Here is a 15,641-nt window from a genome sequence, read left to right as displayed (position 1 = left end):
GGTAACTTGTCAATCAGGATTGTAGGAATGATGGTGTTAAATGGTGAGCTATAGTCGATGAACAGCGTTCTGATATAGGTGTTTGTATTGTCCAGGTGGTTTAAGGCCGAGTGAAGAGCCATTGAGATAGATTACATCTGCCATTGACATCTTGTGGCGATAGGCAAATTGCAATGGGTCTAGGTCCTTGCTGAGGCAGGAATTTGGTCTAGTCATGATCAACTTCTCAATGTATTTCATCATTGTAGATCTGAGTGCTACCAGGTGATAGTCATTAAGGCAGCCCACATTATTCTTAGGCACTGGTATAATTGTTACCTTTTTGAAGCAAGTGGGAACTTCTGCCCCTAGCAGTGAGAGGTTGAAAATGTCCTTGAATACTCTCGCCAGTTGGTTGGCACAAGTTTTCGGAGCCTTACCAGGTACTCCATCAGGACCTTCCCTCTTCCGAGGGTTCACCCTCTTTAAAAACAGCCTCACATCAGCCTCTGAGACAGAGATCACAGGGTCACCAGGTGCAGCAGGAATCTTCACAGCTGTAATTATATTCTCCCTTTTGAAGTGGGCATGGAAGGCATTGAGTTTATCTGGTAATGAAGCATCACTGCCATTCATGCTATTGGGTTTCGCTTTGTAGGAAGTAATGTCTTGAACACCCTGCCAGAGTTGTTGTACATGCGATGTCACCTCCAACCTCATTCGAAATTGTCTCTTTGCCCTTGAAATAGCCCTCCACAAGTCATACCTGGTTTTCCGGTACAGACCTGGCTCACCAGACTTAAATGCCACAGATTTAGCTTTCAGCAGATGACATGCCTCCTGTTTCATCCACGACTTTTGGTTTGGGAATATACAGTAAGTCTTTGTAGGCACACACTTATCCACACAGGTTTTAATGAAACCTGTGGTAACAACTGCAGCATACTCATCCAGATTCAAAGATGAATCTCTGAATACAGTCCAGTCCACCGATTCAAAGCAGTCCTGTAAGCGCTCCTGTGCTTCTCTTGTCCATAGCTTCTTGGTCCTCACTACTAGTGCTGAAGTCTTCAGTCTCTGCCTATACTCAGGGAGCAGAAGTACAGCCAGGTGATCAGACTTCCCAAAGTGATGGACTTCTCTGGAACCTTCTCCCAGTTCCACTAACCTAATTGGATGACACACATTTCTAAGTGCCCTTATCTTCAATGGTAACCCAACCAGACTGAAAGCAGAACACACTGCTCTTACAGAACTGCTAAAATGAAATACCAACAGCATAGCAGTAAAAATGTGAACCAGGTCATTACATGTATATAACTGCCATCTGGGTCCTTTTACCTTTGCAGTTTCTTAACTCAACCCACAAGCATTCAACATTTTCCAGTCTCATGTCACATCTTTCTAATGATTTGATGCCATTCTTTACTAGCAGAGCTACACCACCTCCTCTGCCTACCTTCCTATCCCTCCAATAAAATGTGTAACCTTAGTCAATCCGTAAAAGTGCCACCAGATCATCCACCTTGTTTCTTATACTCCGTACATTGAGATAAAACACTTTGAGTACCTGTATTTGCTATCCTTTTTGATTCTACATCCTAATGCACTGATACTCACCCTGCTGGAGTTGGTGGTGGAGGTAACGAAATTGGGGTGTATAAGTGAGAACTGTTAATTTGTCCTACAATAACATGGACATGCACTGTTGATTTGGTAGAGGAGGGGAGAAGCAAGTGGAATTTAAGAATTTGTTTTCTTAAAGTAAGAAAGAATTCAGCCAGGCAAATGAGGCTGGTTGAGAAATCCTGACAACTATGGTAGTGAGAAAGCAATAATTAAGGAAAAAGGAAGAGTCAGGTATTGGCTTTGAGAGAATGTTGGGAACGCATAAATCTGGGAAACCTGAGGAACAAGATTTGAGACATTTAGGAACTTGGGCTCGTACTGCACGCAAATCATGAAAGCTATTACTAAGGAGATTGAATTCGAAGGGAAGTAATATAGGGTACTTCTGAGACCACATCTTGAGTTCTAAGCACAATGTTTACTCCTTGTTTAAGGAAGGATGTTGTTCATTGTGCAGGGTTTTCTTTTAATCAGGAAAGGTTGGATAATTTAGACTAGGGTTTGGAGGAGTCAGAGGATTTTATTGAAACATGACACCATGAGAACTTGAAATCTAACTGACCTTTTGTGGCAGAATCTAGACCTGGAAAATTATTTTAAAAAATAAGGTATTACTCAAACTTTTTTTTTCTGAAATTTATGCATCTGTGGAACTCTCTTCCTCAAATGGTCATGAAAGCAGAATCTGAATATTTTTAAGGAATAGGTACATAAGTATTTGTGTAGCAAGACTCTGAAAGGTCTGAATGTGGAGGTGAGGTTATAGGGTTATAGTCAGATTAGCCATAATCTCCTTAAATGATGAACAGAATTGAGGAGGCGAGGCATTCTCCCATTATTAATTGTGTATGTTTATAATACTGTTATCGATGTAGATGCTAAATTGAATGTAGGGAACTGTTTAACTGTGGCCAGTAAAAAAGTTTAGATAGCTATGGGAAAATAAGGCAATTGCTAAAATTCTCTATTATGAGAATGGACAGAGAGTTTCTAATTTTACAGATCCTTAGAGTATTCAAAGCATAATTGTGGGTGAAAATTACAACAAAATCACAAAAGGAACACATTTTTATACACAAAGACATCAATTGCAAAAAAAGTGAAGGAATTAATTTGCAGCATATTGGGTCCATAGAAAAGATGAAGCATAAATTCATGATGAAAATAAATAAATGAAAACATATAATGCAATACATCCTTCCTAAAATAAGGAGACTAATACTGAGCACCGTATCCAGCTGTGGTCTCACCAGTACCCTTCATAAACCACCTTAGCTCTATTCTTAGAATAGGACAGTGAAGTGGGCATAACTGGAAATGTTGAATGTGTAAATGTATTATGGGAATATGTGAATACAGTAGCAAGGTGTCATGAATTTTGTACTTTTTAAAAAATTGTTATAAAAATCTGGGGAACATTAAAACATCTGAATAATGAAGAATAGATATTAAAGGCAAATGTGGAAAATCACAAAAGGGAGGTTATTAATGGCTCTGGCATTGAGGTGACACCATCAAAGACGTAAGGAATATAGCCAGCCTTCTTGGTTTAAATTGATTTTAATTTGCATATTGTGTGAAAACTATCGATTTTATTTTTGAGTCATTGTGAAATATTGGTATTGTTGAATTGTCACTGTAACTGGTGTAATGGAGACAATTTAAGGTGAACGCTTAAGCACATTCACACATTTGTGAATTTTTCATCATAAAGCATTGCTGTTAGCATTTTAAATCTTTACTTTTTATTTTGTGTCCCATCTACATTCATCACATTCCAAAATGTTCATCCTTTTAATACAATGAAAGGAGGTTCCAGTTTGGAACAAAATTATATTTTATTTATATATAAGAGACGAGAGAGAGAGGAGGGAAGATACAGAATCACGGTGGATTTAATTTGCCTTTTTTGACACTGATCAACAGAAAAAGACTTTTGAAAACAGATCTCTATAAAGTTATGTAAATTAAGTACAAATATAAAACACAAAATCACCTCCTTCAAGTTGGCATTTGGTAGATGCACCTTTGGCAGTTTTATGACCTGTGCGGATCGGTCTCTATCAGCTTTGCACATCTAGACACTGCAATTTTTCCCCATTCTTCCTTACAGAACTGCTCAAGCTCTGTCAGATTGTGTGGAGATTATGAGTGAACAGGCCATTTCAAGTCCAGCCACAAATTCTCAATTGGATTGAGGTTTGGACTCTGACCTGGCCACTCCAGGACATGAACTTTGTTGCTTTTCAGCTATTCCTGTGTAGTTTTGGCTTTATGCTGAGGGTCATTGTCTTGCTTTAAAACAAATCTTCTCCCAAGTCGCTGTTCTTTTGCAGACTGCATCAGGTTTTCCTTCCTGATTTCCCCGGATTTTGTGCCATTCATTTTACCCTTTACCTTCATAAACCTTCCAGGGCTGGCTGCAGTGAAGCATCCCCACGGTATGATGCAGCCACCACCATGCTTCACGGTAAGCATGGTGTGTTTTTGATGATGTGTGGTGTTTGGTTTACGCCAAACATAGTGTTTAGTCTCGCAAACAGGAGGAAATCTGCAGATGCTGGAAATTCAAGCAACACACATCAAAGTTGCTCAATAGTGTTTAGTCTGATGGCTATAAAGCTCAATTTTGATTTCATGAGATCATAGAACTTTCTTCCAGCTGACTTCGAAGTCTCCCACTTGCCTTCTGGCAAACTCTAGCCGAGATTTCATGTGAACTATTTTTCAACAGTGGCTTTCTGTTTGCTACTCTCCCATAAAGCTGCAACTGGTGAAGCAGCCAGGCAACAGTAATTATCCATCTCCTGACTTGTGCTTTTCAATAACCTTTTCACAGAGTTGCTTGGAGTGTTCTTTTGTCTTCATTGTGTGGTTTTTACCAGAATACTGACTCACCAGCAGTTGGACCTTCCAGATACAGGTGTATTTTTACCACAATCAATTGAACCACCTTGACTGCATACAGGTCTCCTTCTAACTAATTATCCGACTTCTAAAACCAATTGGCTGTACCAGTGATGATTTGGTATGTCATATGAAGGGGTGTGAAAACATATGCAATCGATTATTTTTCATTTTATATCTGTTATTAATTTAGGTCACTTTGTAGAGATCTGTTTTCACTTTGAACTGAAAGAGACTTTTTCTGTTGATCAATGTCAGAAAAGCCAAATTAAATCCACTGTGATTTAATGTTGTAAAACAATGAAACATGAAAGCTTCTGAGGGCGGGGGGGTGAATACTTTTTATTGGCATTGTAAATTGGGATCTAGAATTGGATCAGATAGCATTGATCATTGCGCAAGGATAATTGAGCTGACAGAGGTAGGGATTGAGCATGGAATTGATAGAAAATTATGAAGATTAAGGTAGAAGGAGAACACAATAGAGCACTGGGGCCTGGAATACCATCTTTGAATCTGGATGTTCAAGTTTTTGGGAATAGCTGTGGACTTATTGGGTGAGGTACAGACAGATAAAAGTAGGTTGCTGTTATTTGTTCTGTAGTTTTAAGTTCAGCTTCCTATTCATTATGCATTATAAAGTTTTCTTTAGATAGGCAATCAGGAGATGTCAATCAGGTAAAGTCAGAAGGTAGGTGTAGAGTTTGCACTATGAGTAGGATGTTTCAAGTCAGATAAACATCAGGGCCATTTGGCAACATCCGAAGATGCTGGGGAAAATGGATATTTATCAAGATATACAGTAAATTTAGTAGAATTTATGGGGTAGCAATAACTTGATGGAAGAGATTTCGAGATGGTTGTACAGGAATCTCAGGAGATGTACTCAGAAGTACAACAGTAATAGTGGAACAAGTAGCAGAGTGTAGAGATGTTTTCAATTGTCATCTTTATTCCTCACCACCACATGTTTATCTGACGTGAAATCATGGATCAATGTAAATACTGTCCAATTCAAGATCAGTATGATGGAAATGTTTGATTTACACCACAAGCTTTACTTTTAGCTTCTGACTTTGCCTGCCTGATTGCCTATCCAAAGAAAACTTTATGTACCATGTGCCATGTACAATACTTCAAAGTACAGACACAATGTGAAGTGTGAAGGATACAGTAGATGATGTATACCACCAGAGCAAAGTTTATCGAATTTAGGGATTTAATTAGAATGCTTCAGTGAGATCATTTCAATGAAAGTTAGATTTATTTGACATTAAAAAGAACAGTGTCTTGCAAACAACATTGGTGGAAATTTCCTTATATAGAGACCACTTTAAAATTGTTTTTAATGCCTGGAGTGTGCTATGGGCATCGACTTTAATCTGACTGAAATTTCTCAGTTAAGTGTTTGACATGGGAATATTAAATGGATGTGCAGAAATATCTGCGAGGTTCCTGAAGCTGTAAATTCTACGCAGAACACAATGGTTAAATGTTAACAGTTTTGTCTATTTTAAATTAAACACTTATTGAATTTATGTGTAAAAAGAAATGTAATTCTTTCTGAGTGAAGCTTTTTTTAAAAAAAAGAAAATTTGAAAGAGTTTTGAATTTTTATTTTTATACTGATTCTTCTAGTAATGGAAAGCAAAGCAATAGATGTTAACCAACCTATGAATGCTCTGATGAGATTGAATCAGATTAAACCTGGCCTGCAGTACAAGCTTCTCTCACAGTCTGGTCCAGTGCATGCACCTGTTTTCACTATGTCAGTAGACGTTGATGGCAAAACCTATGAGGCTTCAGGACCATCTAAAAAAACTGCCAAACTTAATGTTGCAGTTAAGGTAAGAGCCATGTTAACATGTCATGATGTTTTCTGTTTTTAAAGCCACTTTTGGGGAAAGTTAATTATGGTTAGCACATCTGTTTAGAACATATAGTCTCAAGGGTGCATCCAAAATAGAATTGAATGGACTTGTTTGTGAATGTGTATCTAGATTTTCACAAAATCAACACACAAAATGAAGCATATGGTCAATTAGCTTTATTTGTCACATGTACAGTACAGCAAAGCATATAGTAAAATGAATTATTTGAGTAATTTCTTTTGTGATATGCTCAGGACAGCCCACAAGTGTCACCACACCTCTGGCAGTAATGTAGCATTTCCACAATTCACTCACCCTATCGTGTACATCTTTGGAATGTGTGAGGGAACCGGAGCACCTAGTGAAACAAGCACAGTCATGAGATGAAGTCTGCTTATAGACAGTGGGGCGTGGGGGGAGTCTGTAGAATTGAACCGCTGGTGCTGCGAAGTGATGTGTTAATTCTATGCTATTGTGCCGCCAGCACGAACTGATTTATGCTATATAAATGGTCTGTTTTCACTCTCATTCCACGCTTAGACTGCAGTTTCTCTTTGTTGTAAACCAGCTAAAAAGAAGCTGCTAGAGAAGTACTGCCTCAAATAACCATTTTTAATAACACAGACTGGCTTCACTTAACTCCTTCCCCTCCCCCACCTTCTTATTCGGTTTTTTCCCCCTTCCCAGTCCAGATAAAGTGTATCGGCCCAAAACATGAACTGTTTATTATTCTCCGTAGATGCTGCCTGGCCTTCTGTTCCTCCAGCATTTTGTGTGTTAATGATCATCGTGCTTATTTATTTTCTTGACTAGTGAGCTAGTTTTGAAGTTGATGCAAGTCATGGCTAAGAACTCACGCATGCTTTTATTTTAGAGTACAATAAGCCAACTGTTGTTGGTTTATTTCACAAGTTCTTGCTATTAAACAGGGTTTGTTAGTCCTATAGGCAAAGATTTTGGTAGTTATATACTCAAGATGCAAATTCCTTGAAGGATTATTTTTTCTAGGTTATTTTCTTTCTTTATGTTATGGAAAAAATGAAGAATGTTGAAGAAACTTAATTCTGAAGAATGAAGATAGAACAGCTCTTGATAAAACCCACTGAACTATACTGTAGATTATGATAGATTGCACTGTCACAATTTACATTTTACAATAAACAGTGCAGTAAACCTTGCCTATATAATTATTGTAATTTATTCTAATAGGATTAAAAGGATTTGTGGTGTTCTCTTGTTTCTTTTGAAAATTGTTCAAGATATCCTGTATATTCTGTTTGCTCTCTTAAGTTTTATTTGTGGCTGCAAATACTGATGAGCTGCACATTTCCATAAACCCTGGTATAAAAGAAGAACAGTTTGATGATTAGATATTCAAAATGTTTCTATATTGTCAATGGGGCAATGCTGGCCTTTTACCAAACTCCCCATTGGGCCATAGCTGTAAGAGTGCCATTGTTTACAAATCCTCATTTTGCAAACCTAGTGTAATTCACATAGTTTATAAATGTCAGATTTATTTTTTAAAAAGTTAAATATCAAAATAGTTCTGAATTTCTCCAAACTAAATATTCTATTCAATTCAATTGAATAAAATATTCAATGCACTACTTGAATATTTTAAATAAGTAACCTTTAAAGCCTTTAAAAAGATTTTTGCAATTCTTAGCAAATACAGAGAGACCCAGGTTCCTTTCAAAGTTTATCCCTAGAATTTTATAATACTTTAATAATTAAAAAATTAAGTTGAATAAGCAGCCTCTTCCCATGTCATTAACTTTCTTGAAATAAACCCATGAAGCGTGAATCCTAAAGACAAAGTCTGCTTTAATGCCTCTAGGAATAGGTTTGAGCCAATAAGCTTTCTGTTAGCCTTTTTTTATATTAACAAATAATTAATCAAAAATCAATCCATTTCAAAATTTGTCAATATCCTTTTGCTTTTGAGATTTCATTTAAAGAATGAGACTCATTTTTCACAGAAGTACTGGATACAGGTGCATTAGCTAACAATAGGTTTATTAATTAGTTCAATCTAATACAAAGAAACAATTCTAAATATTGTGTCCTGTTCAGGTTCTTTCTCTTCTGGTCATGTTTTCTCTCTCTTTTATATGTCTTCCTTTGATCTTGCATGCTATCTACAAATTTCCTGAGCTACCTTCCTTATGCTTGAGAACTACACTTACCTTTATTCATCATGTGCTCTGTTTTTTTGTATTTAGATTGAACTCTTCTTAATCACCCTTTGTTTGCTTCTGTGCAGATTGAGTTACTTCTTACTTATTATCTAGAATTCTATATAAATATTGTGTCCTTCAGTGCCTTGGATCTTAGTGTTACCATCCCTTCCTTTAGTTCTTATGTTTTTTAATTGCTGTCCTGATCCTAACTAACTTGTTTCAAGTGGCGTATTTTGTTAACAACTTTCTGGTAAATTGCTTTGTGCCAGGTGAGCTGTCTGCTTCCAACATAACATCACAATATAAATCCATGCCCTGACCTTCACAGTCTGAAAATTATTAAAAGTAATTATGTTTTAACATATTTCACAACGTCAATACTTGGAACTATGATGTTGTGGCCATTACTGAGACTTGGATGGCTCAGGGGCAGGAATGGTTATTTCGAGTGCCAGGCTTTAGGGTGTTTCAGAAAGGACAAGGAGGGAGGCAAAAGATGTGGGGGCATGGCACTGTTGATCAGAGATAGTGTCACGGCTGCAGAAAAGGAGGAAGACATGAAGGGATTGTCTACAGAGTCTCTGTGGGTGGAAGTTAGGAACAGGAAGGGGTCAATACCTCTACTGGGTGTTTTTTATAGACCACCCAATAGTAACAGGGACATCGAGGAACAGATAGGAGGACAGATTCTGGAAAGGTGTAATAATAACAGGGTTGTCGTAGGAGATTATAATTTTCCCAAATATTGATTGGCATGTCCCTAGAGCGAGGGGTTTAGATGGGGTGGAGTTTGTTAGGTGTGTTCAAGAAGGTTTCTTGACACAATATGTAAATAAGCCTACAAGAGGAGAGGCTGTACTTGATCTGGTATTGAGAAATGAACCTGGTCAGATGTCAGATCTCTCAGTGGGAGATCATTTTGGAGATAGTGATTACAATTCTATCTCCTTTGCGATAGCATTGGAGAGGGATAGGAACATTCAAGTTAGGAAAGCGTTTAATTGGAGTAAGAGGAAATATGAGACTATCAAGCAGGAACTTGGAAGCATAAATTGGGAACAGATGTTCTCAGGGAAATGTACGGAAGAAATGTGGCAAATGTTCGGGGGATATTTGCATGGAGTTCTGCATAGGTACATTCCAATGAGACGGAGAGGATGGTAGGGTACAGGAACCATGGTGTACAGAGGCTGTTGTAAATCTACTCAAGAAGAAGAGAGGAGCTTATGAAAGGTTCAAAAAACTAGGTAGTGATAGAGATCTAGAAGATTATAAGACTAGCAAGAAGGAGCTTAAGAATGAAATTAGGAGAGCCAGAAGGGGCCATGAGAAGGCCGTGGAGGACAGGATTAAGGAAAACCCCAAGGCATTCTACAAGTATGTGAAGAGCAAGAGGATAAGACATGACAGAATAGGACCAATCAAGTGTGACAGTGGAAAAGTGTGTCTGGAACCAGAGGAGATAGCAGAGGTATTTAATGAGTACTTTGCTTCAGTATTCACTACGGAAAAGGATCTTCGCATTGTAGGGATGACTTACAGTGGACTGAAAAGCTTGAGCACATAGACATTAAGGAAGAGGATGTGCTGGAGCTTTTGGAAAGCATCAAGTTGGATAAGTCACCGGGACAGGATAAGATGTACCCCAGGCTACTGTGGGAAGTGAGGAAGGAGATTGCTGAGCCTCGGGTGATGATCTTTGCATCATCAATGGGGATGGGAGAGGTTCCAGAGGGGTGGAGGGTTGAGGATGTTGTTCCATTATTCAAGAAAGGGAGTAGAGATAGCCCAGGAAATTATAGACCAGTGAGTCTTACTTCAGTGGTTGGTAAGTTGATGGAGAAGATCCTGAGAGGCAGGATTTATGAACATTTGATAAGGAATAGTCATCATGGCTTTGTGAAAGGCCGTCGTGCCTAAAGAGCCTGATTGAATTTTTTGAGGATGTGACTAAACACATTGTTGAAGGTAGATGTAGTGTATATGGATTTCAGCAAGGCATTTGACAAGGTACCCCATGTGAGGCTTATTGACAAAGTAAGGAGGCATGGGATCCAAGGGGACATTGCTTTGTGGATCCATAACTGGCTTGCCCACAGAAGGCAAAGAGTGGTTGTAGATGGGTCATATTCTGCCTGGAGATTGGTCACCATTGGTGTGCCTCAGGCATCTGTTCTGGGAGTCCTGCTCTTCGTGATTTTTATAAATGACCTGGATGAAGAAGTGGAGAGCTGGGTTAGTAAATTTACTGATGACACAAAGGTTGAGGGTGTTGTGGATAGTGTGGAGGGCTGTCAGAGGTTACATGGGACATTGATAGGATGCAAAACTAGGCTGAGAAGTGGCAGATGGAGTTCAACCCAGAAAAGTGTGAGGTGGTTCATTTTGGTAGGTCAAATATGATGGCAGAATATAGTATTAATAGTAAGGCTCTTGACAGTGTGGAGGATCAGAGGAATCTTGGGGTCCGAGTCCATAGGACACTCAAAGCTGCTGTGCAGGTTGACTCTGGTTAAGAAAGCATATGGTGCATTGGCCTTCATCAATCATGGGATTGAGTTTAGGAACTGAGAGGTAACGTTGCAGCTATATAGGACCCTGGTCAGACCCCACTTGGGGTACTGTGCTCAGTTCTGATCGCCTCACTACAGGGAGGATGTGGAAGCCATAGAAATGGTGCAGAGGAAATTTACAAGGATGTTGCCTGGATTGGGGACCATGCCTTCTGAGAATAGGTTGAGTGAACTCGGCCTTTTCTCCTTAGAGCAACGGAGGATGAGAGGTGACCTGATAGAGGTGTATAAGGTGATGAGAGGCATTGATCGTGTGGATAGTCAGAGGCTTTTTCCCAGGGCTGAAATGGTTGCCACAAGAGGACACAGGTTTAGTCATAGTCATAGTCATACTTTATTGATCCCGAGGGAAATTGATTTTCGTTACAGTTGCCCTAACCAAGAATAGAGTATAAGGTGCTGGGGAGTAGGTACAGAGAAGAAGTCCGGGGTAAGTTTTTTACTCGGAGAGTGGTGAGTGCGTGGAATGGGTTGCTGGCAACGGTGGTAGAGGCAGATACGATAGAGTCTTTTAAGAGACTTATGAAGCCCAGAAAAATAGAGGGCTGTGGGTAACCTTGGGTAATTTCTAAGGTAAGGACATGTTCGGCACATCTTTGTGGGCTGAAGAGCCTGTATTGTGTTGTAGGTTTTCCATCTTTCTAATATTGCTTTTAACTTAATGGCCAACAGTACTTTGCTTCACAATCATCAACCTCCCCAACCCCTTCCCCCGCACAAAAGTGCAACAGGAACATCAGCACCCAAATACCCCTCCCCTGCACAAAACAATAACAAAAATGCAACAGGAACATCAAGAACAAAGATTTTAACAATCTTTGCAACACTTTTATAACAGCAATTATATTAAACCACTAAAGCACATCAGTATTTATGTGAGCAACTTCATGCATGAATTAAATATATTATTGCTTTCCATTTATTAATGTACAATTTTAGATCAAAAGTGGAATTTATCCATTTGCCTGTTTTGTTCATCCTTAATAAAGGCACAGTGGATTCTGGTTAATTGGGGCACATCGGGACCAAGACATTTTGGCCCAATTAAGCAGGTGGCCTAGTTAGCCAAAGTTACATGAAAATATTTAAAAAGGTAAAAAAAAAAGACAAACTACTGTTTAACTACATAACAAATTATGTATTTAAATGAAATACAGAACAATTTTTAACTTTACCAATTCTACTACAGTGCTAAAAAAACTGTGTATTAGTTCCTAATAGTTATCAACAGAGGAATTCATCCAGTGTGCACTGTTATGTACTTTTGATTGACTGTAAGTGAACAAAATTAGTGTAGACACCTGGTGCAGATAATGGACTGCCTTCATACAATGCTGTCAATGATTGCATCTTCTAAATCTTCATATTCATTTTAACATTTGATGATTGTTGTTACCTTCGAATTCTTGTAGTTCCTGACATGTTGAAGTAGTGAAATTGTTTCATTTTCACTCCCGGCCATGTCTGACATCTCTGAGCCTGATTGCTTGAAACTGCAGTGAGCAAAACAGTTCTGAATTGCCTTACTGCTTATTTCTCGCCAACTATCAGTGACAAAAATCACTGCTTTTGAACACAAACATATGCAACTGACTATACTTAAAAACTTTGCTTTAAGCACATGTTGTGTCTAATGACCACAGCAAGTACACATTGACTGATGCTAGTTAGAAACTGTACAGCAACATTCTCCTGTCCCATTTAAGCAGCATAGTTTTCCAAGTAAATTAAGGGAGTCTCGGTTATTTTCTCGATTCGTTTTTGTTCTTTAAGTATTGTCCCAAATAAGCAGCTGCCCCAATTAACTGATGGCCCAACTAATCGGAATCCACTGTAGTAAATTCTCTTCACCATTTCAGCAAGAATATACTTACAATGTGATTGTTTTTGGAAGTATTTTGTTCATAATTTGTGTTTCAATTGCAACATCTGAAATGATTACAAAAGTTCTTCTGCTGAATATTGTGAGCAGCAAGGTTCTCAATTTCAACGATTACTTTCCAGGAATAGGCGTATTGAGTATATTAGCATTTTGTTATACGATTGTGAGCTGTTTTATTGATTTTGCATAGGAATTATTTGAGTTTTAGTGATTAAGTGAATGATCCAAAATCTACCTTTAATAGAACTTTACACTATAGTGGATTAATTATTTTGGTATTAAAGTAGTAATGTAGAGTTTTTGGAATTTTGCATTATCTGGTACCCAAGATGACCATGATAATTGCTTAACCCCACTGGTTCATTCATACCTTAGCTCAGTGCTCCCCAACCGCCGGGCCGGGGACCGATACCGGGCCGCGAAGCATGCAGGGGTGCAATGGTAGCCGGGACGCACCCAGCACATCTTTAAGGAAAAAGCCAAAATAAACAAGCTAATTAATTAGGTGCCGCCCAGCACGTAAATGTCGGCCCAGATCAGAGGCGAATCGGGCGGCACCTAATTATTTCAACTTTTTTCTTAAAGATGTGCTGGGTGCGTCCCGGCTACCACTGCACCCCTGCATGCTTCGCGGCCCGGAGGTTGGAGACCGCTGCCTTAGCTGACCAGCAGTGACTCCAGTGCCACTACGTAGGTTGTATATGATGGTCTACTAATTTTTGTCTTGGACTTGAAGATTTTTTTTTCACTTAATGAAGTCACATTATGGCTGTCTTAGGTGTTACAGTCCATGGGCTGTCCAGCTGGTATGGATTTGAAGATGGGATTGGAATCTCAGGAAGTGGAGGAAAAGTCCTCTGGTGATGATAAAAATGAAACTGTTTCTACAAACTCCAGTAATGACGCAGTTGGCTGTGTTCCTGCTACCAGCACCAATACTCTCGAGGTACTTGTCTTTAGATATTCAAATATTAATAGATTTATGAAGTCACTTTATCATTCTGCTTTTGTAACATTTGTGTATATTAGTAGCTGGTATAACTTCTTTAAAATATTGCATGATTAAAAGTGTTAAAATAAATTCAGCATTTATTATCTCTATTTGCATCAGTTGAAGTTCCTTCCTGTTTTCGTAACACCTGGGTTTTTCTTGAAGATAGTTTGTTCTTGCAGAATTACACAGGGGAGTAACCGGAAGAGAAACTGACATTTGATAGGTATATGATTTACGAATCATGACTGTAGCTATTTCCTGGAACGCTGTGAAGCATAACAAGTAAATCACCTTTGAACACTGGGCCGATCACCTTTCATATTCAGTTGGTGTTTCAAATTGAATTAGTAGAAGAAAAATAAAATTAAAATGAGCAATTATACATAACCTATTCTAATTGACTAGACAATCTGTCTGACTCCCTGAAATGACACAATTGCTACCTGCTGCAGTAAATTTTAGCCCAGTAATGAGAAATTAGAATCATCATGACAGAATGTGGTAACTGTAGATTTGCATAGAAAATCCCAAGATATTTTTATCAGATCACAGTAAGATAAGGTTAATTGAGGGGGAAACTGAACTAAGTACCTTTATTCTCACATAACCATAAATTATGATTACCTCCAGGAAGTTTAAGATTGGTAAAACATTCATATGTGTTATGATCCTGGTTCATTACACAGGCAGTCACCCTATCATGGATAGTTTGTAAGGATCTTCAGGGAATTAAAAAAAAAATATTTATATTAACATTGCTTTTTCAAAAAGCTAGTCTGAGTTACTTCCATTATACACTATTAGTCCTGTTGTGTATTTAATTTTACAGTAATATTTGAGTTATATTGTATATATATTATTTAATTAAGGATTCTTTATATGTAAAATTACATGAATGGCATATGTCAGTACATCAAGTCATAAGTGTATGCCTCATTAAAGTAGAAACAAAGTCAACACGTTGATCCTCAGGCTTCCTGTGTTTTTCTTGCATTTAGCTAATGAAGTTAGAAAACAAAACAATTCCCATAGCAACAAAGATGCTCAGTTGATTTTTTTTCCTTTCTTTTTTCTGCTGAATCCAATACACTTACCCCAATTTATTTGCTATGTGCTGTTTGAAAACTGGACTTCTGAATCTACATTCAGTTCCTAGTCATTAAGTAAAAAGACACAACGAGAACACTGCAATAAATCCCTGATCAATTTGTTCAGGTATAAATTGAATATAAGAAATTAAGTTACTCGTGGCTCTAATACTTTACAGGTTGTTACTGCAATGTAGGGGAAAGGCTGTGTCCTGATCCATTTGTTCCCTAATTGTAAGAATCTTTGATGTAAAATGTGACCCCAAACATAAATATATTTCCAACCAAATTTTAACTGGAAAAAATAAGTGTGCTTTAAATTGCAAAGAGGAGGTGGGGTGAAAAGAATGGGGAATATCTGCAGAAGGGATTACTTTGAAAGCTGACAGTAGAGACTAAAACGGAATTTTTTTAAAAATATAGAAAGATATTTGGAGAAAAAAAAACAAGGTGATTGTCTAAATTGTTAGGTTCATCATTAAGTCCCAAGGGCTGCTGTGTACCCACATGCAAAATGAATTGTTGCTCCTTAATC

The 15,641-nt window shown here is 38.1% G+C and overlaps 1 protein-coding gene across 5 annotated transcripts in view; it reads left to right on the top strand.

Annotated features, from left to right (window-relative positions):
• strbp (spermatid perinuclear RNA binding protein) overlaps positions 1-15,641 on the top strand; it is a 287,597-nt gene that overhangs the window by 202,832 nt on the left and 69,124 nt on the right. For all 5 annotated transcript variants that reach the window (XM_063073349.1, XM_063073347.1, XM_063073345.1 and 2 more), the window contains 2 exons: positions 6,154-6,362; positions 13,803-13,970. In XM_063073349.1, coding sequence (XP_062929419.1) covers positions 6,154-6,362; positions 13,803-13,970 — 377 coding nt within the window. The remainder of the gene's footprint in view (positions 1-6,153; positions 6,363-13,802; positions 13,971-15,641) is intronic.

This window comes from Mobula hypostoma, chromosome 21, assembly GCF_963921235.1.
Source record: "Mobula hypostoma chromosome 21, sMobHyp1.1, whole genome shotgun sequence".
In the NCBI taxonomy this organism is placed as follows: domain Eukaryota; kingdom Metazoa; phylum Chordata; class Chondrichthyes; order Myliobatiformes; family Myliobatidae; genus Mobula; species Mobula hypostoma.
Note: the sequence above shows the minus strand (reverse complement) of the source record. Positions and strands in the feature narration are given on the sequence as shown.